This window comes from Siphateles boraxobius, unplaced genomic scaffold (assembly GCF_051911475.1).
Source record: "Siphateles boraxobius isolate OS27281-9 unplaced genomic scaffold, OSU_SipBor_1 39, whole genome shotgun sequence".
Classification (NCBI taxonomy): Eukaryota; Metazoa; Chordata; class Actinopteri; order Cypriniformes; family Leuciscidae; genus Siphateles; species Siphateles boraxobius.
The window spans coordinates 3,062,112-3,075,341 of NW_027509019.1; the positions used below are offsets into that span (position 1 = coordinate 3,062,112).

The window sequence follows — 13,230 nt, forward strand, 5'->3', positions numbered from 1 at the left end:
TCATTAATTCCAGGGTTAATCAGTTATGCAAAACAGAAAATAAAATTGTCATTGCAAAAAAAAAAAAAATCATTGTCCAGTACTAACAAATAAGAAGAATACTCAAAAGTTGTGGGGAATCTCTTTCAGTGGCTATGTTTACATGCACAACTTTTGTTTCAATCAGAATTAATTCATTCTGATTGATTCATTTTTTTTTACACATGCGCACACTGCACAAATATACAGAGTTCCCTATCAGTTGGTCACTCTCTACGTACGTCGTGTGTGTAATCTCGTAGTGTGGATCAAATAGTAATCTCGCTAGAGAGGCCAATCTACTTCGAGTGAAACCAAACGAGCCAATGCACATTGGCGTGCAATCATTTGCATCAGCTGTTCAGGGCACGTGGCACGGGTATATAATGAGCAGAAGGTGCGATTGCACTTCATCTTTTTGCTTCGGTTACGACGAGCGAGCTCTCAACGGGACCTCTCCAGTCTGGTGCCGGCGATACAGTGTGGCAGTGTGGTCCAATTCTTCTTCTCTCTCTTTCTCTCTATCATTTTTGTTTTTTGAGCAAAAATGAAAAAGCTGTTTACAGCTGGTAAGGTGCGCCGTGAGAGCACGGAAAGGCTGTTTTAATGGCTGGTAAGATCGCCAGCGAGACAGACGGCGCATGGCAGGTGCACATTCCTGTCCGTGTTTGCTGCGACCGTTCCCCTGCCTGCTTCAGCACCAAGGAGAGCAGTCCCTAAAAGAGCTTACACGGGTAGAGCTCGTCTTTTTAAAGATGCTACTCTACCTGTGTGTTTCTGGATGCGGTCGTTACCTGTGATCACTGGATGGTCACAAGAGCTGTATCACGTGTCTGGGCATTAAACACGCTGAGGCAGCGTTCATGGATGAGTCATGTATCCATTATGGGAAGATGACCATCTCGGAGCTACGGTCGTGACAATCATTCCTGCAAAGGGGTGGAGTCCCTGCGACCTAACCCTCCGAGGGTTTCTTCAGGCTGTGGTGCGGGTGACCTGAGGATCACGGTGAGCGCCGTTCCTTCGGGGAACCAACCCCCTAGGAACCTTCATCCCTCCCACGCTCTGCACCCATTAGAGTCGCCAACGGGACATGCTGGACCATCCACGAGGTGTGTACCAGTCGTTTCCTTCAGCGCTCCCCATGATGAACAGATGTCAATCGCTGCATCGGAGGGTGGGTAAGACTTCTCTGCGGATGACGAATTAGCGCCTCTGCCCCCTTCGGGTTTGACAGCGGTGCCCGAGTCGGACCAGGAGAAAATGGCCATGCTTTCCCGGGCCGACCAACAGGTTTGGCTCGTGTAGAACCCTCCACCACGTCCCGAGCCCTCGAGGCTGGATGATTGGTATCTCGCGGTAGCGCACACTGGTTCTCAGCAACCAACCCCGGTGCCTTTCTTCCCGGAGGTGCATGAGGAGCTCATTGGGGCGTGGACGGCACCTTTTACTGCCAGGAACCATCCCGGTGGCTGCTCCTCCCTCACCACTCTTGATGGCAGGGCGGCTAAGGGTTACACGCGTATCCCACCAGGGGAGTGGGCCGTTGCTATGCAACTGTGCCCTAACTCCACTTGGCGTGGAGAACCTTGTCTCCCTTTCCGGGCCTGTAAGTACTTGTCGGACTTAACTGGCAAGGCTTACAAGGCCTGTGGGGAAGCCGCCTCTGCCATACACGCCATGGCATTCTTGCAGGTCCATCAGATCAAGTCACTGAAACACCTGTACAAGGGTGGTCATGATCCCCAAGTTCTTCAAGAACTTCGTGCCGCGATAGACCTCGTGATTCGTGCGACGATGGTGACGCTATCTCTAGGTGACATGAGGGAGACCGACAAAGTCAGGTTCCTTAACTCCCCCATGTCCCAGACTGGCCTCCTCGACCGGCCAAGACGCGGTCGAAAACTTTGCCCAACAGTTCTCGGTCACTTTGCGCCTTGTATATCCCCGGTGTGCTCAACCGTGTAGCCGACAAGCTATCATGTTTGCCTCCTCAGAGACCTCCCATTGCCAGCTGTTTTACTCACTGGCCGAGGGAATACTCGGCATGAACGCACTGGCACACAGCTGGCCCCAGGGCCTCCCCAAATATGCGTTTCCCCCAGTGTGCCTACTTGCACAGACCCTGGGAGTCAGGGAGGATGAGGAGCAGGTCCTTCTGGTGGCTCCCTATTGGCCCACCCGGACCTGGTTCCCAGAACTCATGCTCCTGGTGACAGTCCCTTCATTCCTCTGAGGAAGGATCTTCTGACTCAGAGACGGGGCACCCTATGGCACCCACGTACGGACCTCTGGAAACTCCATGTGTGGTCCCTGGACGGGACGCGGAGGTTCTAGGTGACTTACTCCCAGAGGAACACCATCACTTCTAGGGATAGGGTCCACGCTTTCCTTCTTGCAGCAAGGGTTGGAGCGAAGGCTGTCTCCCTCCACCCTCAAAGTACATGCTGCCGCTATTTCAGCATATCACGACCACATAGATGGCAAAACAGTAGGAAAGCATGACCTGGTCGTCAAGTTCCTTAGGGGGGCAAGACCATTAAATCCTCCGCGACCCCCCTCCATATCCACTTGGGACCTTTCCCTGGTGCTTCGAGCACTCCAGGATGCTCCCTTTGAGCCTTTGCAATCAGCAGACTTAAAGCTTCTCTCCATGAAGACTTCACTGCTGGTTGTACTGGTCTCTGTTAAAAGGGTAGGGGACGAATCATGCCAAGAGTTTGGGCTGGGTGACAACCATGTTGTACTGAGACCCCGGCCTGGCTATGTGCCCAAGGTCCCTTCAGGGACCAGGTGGTGATTCTGCAAACGCTGGTCCTGGAGGAGGCTGACACAGCTCTGGCTTTGCTCTTTCCCATTCACGCTCTGCGTCTGTACGTGGACAGAACTCAAAGTCTCAGGACCTCAGACTAGCTCTTTGTTTGTTACAGAGGCCAGCAGAAAGGAAAGGCTGTCTCCAAGCAGAGGATGGCCCACTGGATACTGGATGCCATCGCCTTGGCTTACCAAGCACAAGGCGTGCCCTGCCCGCTCATGTTGCTTACTCACTCCACGAGAGGCGTTGCATCCTCCTGGGCGCTGGCACGTGGCTCCTCGCTAACAGATATCTGTAGAGCTGCGGGCTGGGCGACACCTAACACATTCGCTAGATTTTATAGCCTACGTGTAGAGCCGGTCTCCTCTCGTGTTCTCACCCTAAACGGGTAGAAGCACATAGAAGCCTGGCTCTGTTGGCTTACTGCACCCTACTGTGCACCCTTATTGCTACAGAGTGAAAAACCTGTTTACTCCTCCAACACCCTCGGCACTGATGCTTTGCGATGTCCGACGCCAGGCCTTTATTCGTTGAATCCTTGAGAACCGGGTCTAGGCTGGGTCCCATATGTTTGGCCCTGCAGGGATCCCATATGTGTATTGCTTCCACGGTTGCCCCTAAACGGAAGCTTGTTTCTTTCCCTTGGGCTAAGTCACCCAGTATTTCATATGCAGTACAACCATCGGGTTAGTCCATGTGTTTATCTCCACATAACTCCTTCAGGGAAGAATGTGGGTTCTGCAGCGTTCTCCTTCCTTACAGAAAGGGCACCCTTTCCCATTGTTATCCAATAATTTCACTGTTTGGGTTATCACGGAACAACAGTGACAAATACACTCTGTGTAAGCCCTGTCCTATCGTCCTTCCAGGCAAGAAGGAACAAGAGGCTCGCACAGGGCGCTAGATGGGGTCAGCACCTGTGGCGCTTTGGTAGGGATTTCTATTTGTCGGTCACGACATACATCTAGGAGGGAACAGAGACGTGCGTCCTGTTGCCACATCTGCTGCATCCCGCCGGGACAGCCAGCCCATCGGCTCGGCTCCTCAGCAAAAAACTGAAGTGCAATCGCACCTGCTGCTCATTATATACCCGCGCTGCGTGGCTGAACAGCTGATGCAAATGATTGCACGTCAATGTGCATTGGCTCGTTTAGTTTAACTTGAAGTAGATTGGTCTCTCTAGCAAGATTTTGCAATTAAAACATTACAAACTTCAGCTTTGTTTTTGCAATCAAACAATTGTTTTTAATGATAAAGTCTGTTATAGTCTACCTGTGCGATTGATCAACAAGAGCCTTGGAAGGAAGCCTCCAAATAATTTGAGGTTTTGGATTCCCAACTGCAGAGCAGTTCAGATGAAGTTGATCACCATATATCACATCATTTCGCTTTTGGGATGTCTCAATGATCTGAGGGGCAGTTTCTGTTGTCTTCACAGAAAGTGTGACAACACGCCGTTCAGATCCAGTAGAGCTTGTTGCAATACACTCATATTTTCCACTTTCAGTTATTTCTACGTTCCTGAGGTAAAGTGTACCATTTACAAAAACTGAAACTTTGCTGTGTGAGTAAGTCAGAGGCCATATTATCCTTCCATCATGTAAGACCCAGTGTGTTGTGGGTTGCGGGTCACCATAAGTGGTACATGGAAAAAAGAGATTCTGCCCAGTAACAGCTTTCACCAGCTGTCGCTTCTCTTCCAGTATTACTGGCGGCGGTGCTGCTACCACCTGTAGATGGACAGTGGCAGTGGCAGTACCAGCTGGATTACTTGCAATACACTTATAATGTCCCCGATCTAAAACCGACACCTTTTGAATGGTTAGTGTCCCCATTGTGGTTACTGTTATTCTGTCATGCTCAGTGTTCAGACCTTTAACTTCAGTGTGATTAGGTAGAATCCATGACACAGTGGGCACTGGTCTGCCTTCTGATCTGCAATCCATGTGTACAGTTTTACCAGCAATAACCTTGATTTCTCTCATATTTTTCTCCAAAATCCGGGTGGGATAGGCCACAACTGACAATGTAACTACAAGCTTGTCAGAACCATACTCGTTCTGTGCAAAACATATGTACTGTCCATGATCTTTAATGTTTGTTCTTTGGATGAGCAATGTTCCATTCTTCAAAACTTCAAATTTACCCATTTTCCCCTTGATGGTCAACATATTACCTGATGATATAAAGATGACAAAAAATGATCACCAAACATAAAAAGCTTTTTTTTATTTTATGTTGTGACTTATGACATACCTAAATTTCAAATAAAATAAATATGAAAATGTACATGGTATAACAATAGTATCCTTTAAAAACAATTCTCTGTCAGGGTAGTCTTTGTGGTTTTAATTTTGTACCTGTAGTAGATGAGAATCGGTTCCAGCTGATGATGGGCTCAGGGTTGCCAGTGGACTTGCAGGGGAGGAATGCATCAGAGTTTGACAGAACAGTAAAACTGGCAGCTTTTCCACCATTAATCCTTGGCTTGGAGGTAATATCCCTAATAGATGAGGTGTCATACCTTCTGTTATCATGTGCATTTTCAGTACTACTGCTGTATGGAAATGGAGTGAACATGTTGGCAGTTGAATCAGTCATTTTGTCTGAAGTAACTGTTCTGCTCAGAGGAATACCAGAGGCATTTGGTTGGGGACATTCTAAACAATCCTTGTATTTCTGTTCATGTATGGTTGGCTGAACTCTGATTGTGGGGCTCTGTGTGGTATATCTCCAACCTCTTTCTGGGGAATTCCTCATAATTGTGTTCACTCTGGTTGTGGCCAATTTGTCAACGGTTTTAGTCACTTTGATGATTGGAGGTTTTGTGGTTGCTTTTTTTGGGGTCTTTCTCCCTCTGGAGCCTCGTCTGTAATAATCAGGCTTTTGGTTTCCCCACAATCCAGTTTGAGAACCTGAGAAGTTATTTCGACCAGTGTTATGCTTTAGTGAAGTCCTCATTGTTGGTGGGACTGCTAGAGTGTGAGAAACCCGTATTGACTCTGTGGTTGTGGAAAGCACATGGAAGGCTGGAAAACTGAAAAACTCAGGTGTTGTAGATGGTGCTACGATATTGTCAGAGAAATGTGTTTCTGTAAAAGAGGAAGAACCTGATGAGTCATCAAATGATGTCTCCGGAGTATTGATATTGTGTCTTGTCGCTGGAGGAGAGGCTATAATATGTGTAGCATGCAGTTCTGTAGTAGGTACTGCAGTTATTGCCTGGTAAGTTTCTGCTTTGGATCTTGAGGTCATCTGTTCCTCATTAGTGGACAACGTAAATGGGTTTTGATGCTTGCTAAGGGTTTCTTTCAGTTCCCCCTTGTGTCCAAATGGTCTATGCCATCGAATCTTCCCATGTGTAATTTTAGAAGACATAATGGATAGGGATGTGGTTGTAGTTGTGAAAGTTAGTTCTTTCTCTATTGAATTGAAATAACTTTTATAATCACTGGGCTCTTCAGAAATGGTGTGCGTTTGTGAATCAGTGACAGTATAAGGCTTTCCAGAGACTGATAAATCAGTTGCCATGGCAGGTTTTTCTGTCACTCTCAAAGAGGAAGTTGGCATGTGATGCCTAGATGTAGGGTTGACCAGGCTTTGATCCACATATGTTTTGCATTTATTTGTAGACACTCCAGATGTAACTCTTTTCCCATAGCCACAATCTGTGATTTTGTCCACAGTGTGTGAAAATGTGAGATTGTATTCCTTGTTTATAGAAAGATGTTTAAATTTATCAAGTAAAGATTGTATGTCTGTAATTTTGCTAGGCCGAATGATCCTACGTCTGCCATGAAATTTACGTCTCTTTCCTGATTGCGTCTTTTTGGATGGAACAATTTGGATCTGGTGTTTGGAAATGATGGTGGACCCAGGAAGGAGCTCTGACTTGATTCTTTGAGTGGTCTGAAATGTGATCTTTTCTCTGTCTTCCTCGGTTGTGGTGACTGCTGTTAATATGGCCTGACTCTTTGGTTCAAAATAGGTGACATTTGGGCCCTGAAAGTTGTAAAGTGGTGTAGCTCTACTGGTAACATCTTCTGAGTCCCCAGAGAACAGAAGCTCTGTAACTTCTGTCAGAAAAGGTTTGAGAGTAATGAGTTTCCCTAAGGGTCTATTTGTTGCTCTCTCATATATGAGGGTTTTACCATCAATATGACTTAACATATAATCTGACTTGGTTGTATTCAGGGTTGTCTCCTCTTTTTGAGTCCCGTAATTACTCAAAGTGTAACTGGCTGTAATCGGGGTGGCAGGTGTCTGAGTGTGTGATGTTGCAGCAACCAAATTATTTTTTTCTTTTTCTCTTAAGATGTTTTTAGTTTTATTAGATATTAATTCAATGACAGCACTGTTGACAGTTTTGTAAGTCTCTGGCATTGTAATATCTGTGGTTGTAATGGTGCTAACTGGTTTATGCTCAAGTGTTTGAGTAGTTGTCATTACAATAAATTCATCTTCATATATACCATCCCCTGAGGTTGTGTCATTGTCATCAGATGATTCTTTTCTGTGTGTTTTAGACACATCTAAACTGGCTGTCTTTTTAATTCCTCTTTTAATTTCAGAATTATCTATGAAAGTGGTACCTTCTTTCTTGTACTTTTTATTAAAGACTCTTCTAGAGTTCCCTCCATTCTTTGTTCTAACCTTATGAAATCTGGACTGTAGCCAAGTGTATGGTCTCCCTGAGGTAATGCTCCTTGACTCCTCACTAACACTTTGTGAGAGATACCTGCTTCCAAGTTTCTGGCTATCATCAATAATTTGTGCAACATGATCACTAGATTCCTTTACATAAGTTGACCTTGTGCTATTTGACAAATCATCAAGAATAGTTACATGAGAAACTGTCATATCTGCTCCTAGAAAATTTCCAGCTAAACATCTGTAAAACCCTGTGTCTCTGGATGTCAGTCCATGTATTACCAAAGTCCCATTTTTGTGGAGCTCTCTGTTGCTATAGGATTTGTCTAAAACTGTGTGGTCGGGAAGTATCCACTGAATGGAAGCCTGTGGATTACTGGCTGATGTACAATCAATAAGTAGGTTCTGACCAAGGGTATGTGAAACTCTGATACCATTAATCTCTTCTTCTTCAGGATCCAGGGGCAGGACAGTTACCCTGAAGGCAAGAACATCTGCTTCATGGTAGTTAGTTGTAATGCACTGATAGACACCTGCATCTAAGATTTCAACCGATTTTAATGTAAGCCTTCCTTCATAAGTTACTACAATCCTTTGATCCTCACTGTTGTATGGTGCACGTAATTTACTTCCATCTGGTAGAATCCATTCAACAATGGGTTTAGGATCCCCAACAGTCTGGCAATTCAATTCAGTCACACCACCAGCAAGGACAATGTGTTCAGTTCTGGTCTGGTTGTCCCTTCTTATCATTGCCCAGCTATACTGGACTCTACTATCCTTGTTGCTGTCAACATCTATTTGAACATTGGATAAATACTTCACAGTAAGGGTCGGGAATGTTGTTTTAACACGGTCCAGCTGTAGCAGGACTGTACCTTGCATTAACCATTCAGGATTGGCTTTGATTTTTGCTTCAATTTCTGTAAAAATATCATCTGCAGTGGGTAGTACTTGTTTGTATGTGTAAACTGTATCTGGCTTAAAAGAAAGTAATAATTCTCGCTCAAGTCTCATCGGGGAATCGCTATAGGTAGCCAAAATGTTCCAAATCTGGCGTATATTGTCATAATCAATGTTGCAGATCAGCGATGTAGAAACAATTGCACTCAGGGCAGTTAAATCTTTGCCATTCTGTCGAAAGGTTGCAGTTAAGTTTTCCATTCCTGTAGGTCTCTGCACAACACATGCTATCCTAGCATCATTGTGGAATTGATCTGTGATGTTCATTTCCAACATCCCAATGGGTGCAACAAAATCCTTAGGAGAGACTAAGGTATAGTCACCATCACCCAAGGTAAAATTCCTCGGTTTTAAGTGAGGATTAATCCATGGTCTGGTGCATGTGTAGCTATCACTTTGCAAATGCACAATGCTGCTTCCTCTGGAGGAAATTGGGAATTCACAGATGGGGCACTGTTCTTTTATAAACTTCCTGTCTCTTTTGCATTTTAGAACACCTGTAAAAGCAAAATGAATTCTCATTATATGTATATGCATATGTATATCTATAAATAAATAAATGCAATTTTATTCATTGGAAAAAGTCCAGTTCCTGATTTTTTACACTTGTGTTTGTCCTGTTTTTTTAAAGTGCCCCTATTATGCAATTTTAAAGGCTCCTAATTTTGTTTTGGGGGGTCTCCTACAACAGGTTTACATGCATCAAAGGTCAAAAAACAGTTTTTTATTTTATCATAATATACATTGCACATCACCACATTTTTCAATGATTCTCAAACGACTTGACAGATGAATCAGCTGCTGATTGGTCAAATGGCCCAGTCTGTTGTGATCAGACTACTGCGTACAGCTCATGTTTCGGAAGCTAAACGTCCATTACCATAACTGTACTTATGCTCCGTCTGGAGGCGTCCTAAAGCTCAGCGACTGTACACAGTGTAAAGACAGTAACGATGATGTCAATTTTACCATATCACTCCGAGCACGAGTCCGCCGATGAAACATTGGAGGAACTAGTTATTCAACCAGATCCTCCATCGCAAGGATTGCTCAAGCAGGACTCAGTGTTTTTCAGTGATACGCTATTCATATTGAGGTACATTATGAGATGTTTTTAACTGTAATTGACCCTTCGCTAAGCCACGCGCGAAAACCGCTACTGGCCAATCGTGTCTTAGCTGTAACTGTAACTGTAACTAGGCGCGGGAGGTCTGACAAGCTTCGAGCGAGGGAAACATGCCGAAGCGTTGTGGGTATGGATTGTGCAAATCTGATACCCGGTATCCTAAAAGTTTGGAGTGGATTTTTTTTCCTTCCCGAAAATCTAAAAGCCAAGGGGAGAAATGATGTGCGTGGATCAGCAGTGTGTGAGACCCCATTCACAACTAGGCCTACATGTCCACATGATTAACAAAAACACCTACTGCTTGGAAATAATGACGGTTCTTTGTTCATAATGCATATCTTTTAACGTAAAATAAGACAATTAAAGACAAGACGGAGGCTCACTGACATACTTTAAAATGTATTTCAGCATTTTGTTAATCGACGGCCTAACGTTACTACCCCTGACTGAGTAACTTTAACCCAATCCAATCGTGGCTCTCCCGGTGTTAGTGTTAATCCACAAGATTTATGGATAAACTGTTTGATTTATAAGTATTCGATTATTTTCACATTTCACTTACCCTGCTGTGCACGAGCATAATTTGTGTGTTTCCCATTTGAATGGTCAGCGTATGAGGCGCTGCTGCTTGCGCTGGGACTAACAGTTATAGGCTTTAGCTTCAATTTTTATGAAATTATTCGCTAATCGGTTGCATATTATGTTGTGAATATATCCCTCGAATGCATACTGCAGTCCCTTTTGTCTTGCTCTCTCAGATATTTCACATGTTCGCCAAAAATTACTAATTATCTCATTGGGAATGTCTGACACCGGTGCATACACACTGTAATAGACGTGCCAGGTGTGACGGAAGGCGTGAGGGAGGGCGGGGCTTAGCGAAGGGTCAATTCCTCACCATCAGCATTAAAAAGAGTATGTCCATTAACAAACCAATGTTTATATTTCTAATTTATTGCGGTGCACATGCAGGAACTGTATCAATAATGGTGCATACGTTAGCCTAGCACTAATGTGAATGACTAATGAAACATAAACGTTTGTAAAAACAAATCTTGCTCCATCCTTTATCTTTACTCAAAGTTTAGAACAACAGACAATCTGCATTAATAAACACAGTTTTAGGTAATAGTGGCCCACAACTGATTAGCATAAGCATTTCAGTTAGACAGTAATAACTTGAGTTAGCCGGTGTGGCAAGCAGGACGAGGACGAGGGCCGTGAGAGAGTGGCGTGATTACAGATGAGCGTCACCTGCGCGACGCATAAAAGCATAAAAGGTGGAGCGACGACAGTGGAGAGCGAGAGAGGAACAGGCCTGAACCTGTTTTTTGTTTTGTTTGTGTTTTATTATGTGACAGCAGTCGTCCATGAGAGATAGGAGACCGGTGCGTCGCGCATCATCAGTAATCACGCCACCGGCCTCGTGCCGCTCTCTCACGGCCCTCGGCCTCATCCTGCTCGCCACAGCCTGTTAGCTGAAAACTAACACAATATAAAACACAAATCTATGTATTTTGAACACCCGGTAGAAAATATATATACATCAATAATTATTCATACTTACAGGTTGTGATTCTGAGGCGCAAGCTGGTCCAAATAAACTGGGTACTGACCTATCTGTCAGTGCTGGGACCACTCCTATTTATTTTATACATCAACATTCTTGATCGAAATTTCTCCAACACAAACTTTCATGATGGTCTATGCCGATGATACTGTGATATACTGCTTTGCTGCCACTCCATACCAAGCTCTTTGTCAGCTACAACTTGCTTTTGATACTGTACAATTTACCTTGTTTGACTTAAAACTTGTTTTGAATGATGACAAAACTAAACTTATGTTGTTTTCCAATGCGAAATCTAAGCTACAAAACCTTCCATCCATTACGACTTCTCAGGGCTTCGAGATTGAGACTGTATCCCAATACAAATACCTTGGTATTCTAATTGATGATTCTCTCTCTTTTAAACCTCACATCCAGCAGTTGGTGAAAAAACTGAAGTTAAGACTGGGTTTTTATTTTAGAAACAAGTCATGTTTCTCTTTTGAGGCAAAAAGAAGGCTTGTTGCTGCCACTTTCATGTCAGTGCTGGACTACGGTGATGTTATATACATGCATGCATCCATTCAATGCTTGAAATTGTTGGATACTGTTTACCATGGAGCCCTTAGGTTCATCACAAACTTTAGAGCACTTACCCATCATTGCTCTCTGTATGATCGTGTTGGTTGGTCGGCATCGTCCACCCGTAGGCATAATCACTGGCATATTCTTATTTATAAAGGTATTCTTGGTCTGCTTCCCCCATACCTTCAATCTTATATTAAAAAGAAAGGCACAGGACGATATTGTCTTCGTTCTGAGGACTTATTGTTGTTGTCCGTCCCGTGTATTTGCTAGTGACGTAGAACCGTCACGCAGTAGGATTCGAAATACAAACGACTCATAAGGGGAACCAGAATTGCAGAATTGTTTGCCACCACAGTTTACATTCACATACAGCTATATTACACACTGCATGAAAGGGAATATTGGAGAAAAAAAACATAATAGGGGCACTTATATATAGGCGAAAAAGTTCAATATAGGCCAATCTCACCTGGGTGTTTCTCTATCCACTGGACAAGCCAACCCATCCGACAATCACATGACCAGGGGTTTCCGCTAAGGAAGACATTCTCAATATTGCAGCAGCCAGCAAATATAGTTGCAGGCAATGTGGTTAAAGCATTGTCTGACAAGTAAATGGTCTTGAGAGATGACCATTTCAAAATCTGGCTGAACTGCAGTGATATAAATGTATCTGGATGAAGCTGTTGGAGTAGGTTTCCCTCAAGGTTGATCAACTGCAGCATTTTCAATCCATAAAAACTTTCTGGGTGGATGAAGGTAATGTGATTATGGTCCATATGAAGACGTAAAAGATTGTCCAGGCCTCTAAATGTGTTCTTTTCAAGCTTCTCAACTCTGTTATAACTCATTTTCAGAACCTAGACATGCAATAAAAACAAATCGTTAAGACATGAAAATAAAGTGACTGTACATTATTTTTTTAAATTGACTCCATTTCAGACAAGCTTCAGACCTTTTCAATGGCAACAGCTAAAAACACAAATTATAGAAACAACTTAAGTTATATCACAATTCCTATAAAATATCATTTTTTTTAATAAGTATCAAGTCCAGCACACAGTTATAACAAATCTAATGTTACAGCTATGGTATTAAATTTGGAAAAGTGCTCTTGAAAATCATAAAACAATATATGTGACCCTGGACCACAAGTATAGTTACTGGTGTGGAGAGAATGAATAAAAAGCTGTGGCCAGACATGGAAAGACAAAGCGGGACCATTCTCAACCCTGATCTTCTGAATTATTGGAGTTATTTAATTGTGCAGAACACATTTTTGAGTTTTGAATAAAAGTCTATTACATTGATTCACCGACCCTGTCCTTCTTCCCCCGAACTTCAACCTTGTCACAAAGGCAGTGTAGATATTAAGTGGCTATTAAGTTAAATTAACACTTAACATTTAATCATTTAGTACACTTTTATCCAAAGCTACTTACAAATTGAGGACAACAATAGAAGCAATCAAACCAACAATAGGGCAATAATCAGAGATGGGGGACTCAAGTCACATGACTT

General features: G+C 43.6%; 1 protein-coding gene across 1 annotated transcript in view; it reads right to left on the reverse strand.

Moving 5' to 3' along the window:
- The window catches only part of igsf10 (immunoglobulin superfamily, member 10), a 45,594-nt gene that overhangs the window by 2,159 nt on the left and 30,205 nt on the right, over positions 1-13,230 (reverse strand). Inside the window, exons 4-6 of the mRNA XM_077197333.1 lie at positions 12,179-12,569; positions 5,194-8,943; positions 4,106-5,009 (exon numbers count right to left, since the gene is read on the reverse strand). Coding sequence (XP_077053448.1) covers positions 4,106-5,009; positions 5,194-8,943; positions 12,179-12,569 — 5,045 coding nt within the window. The remainder of the gene's footprint in view (positions 1-4,105; positions 5,010-5,193; positions 8,944-12,178; positions 12,570-13,230) is intronic.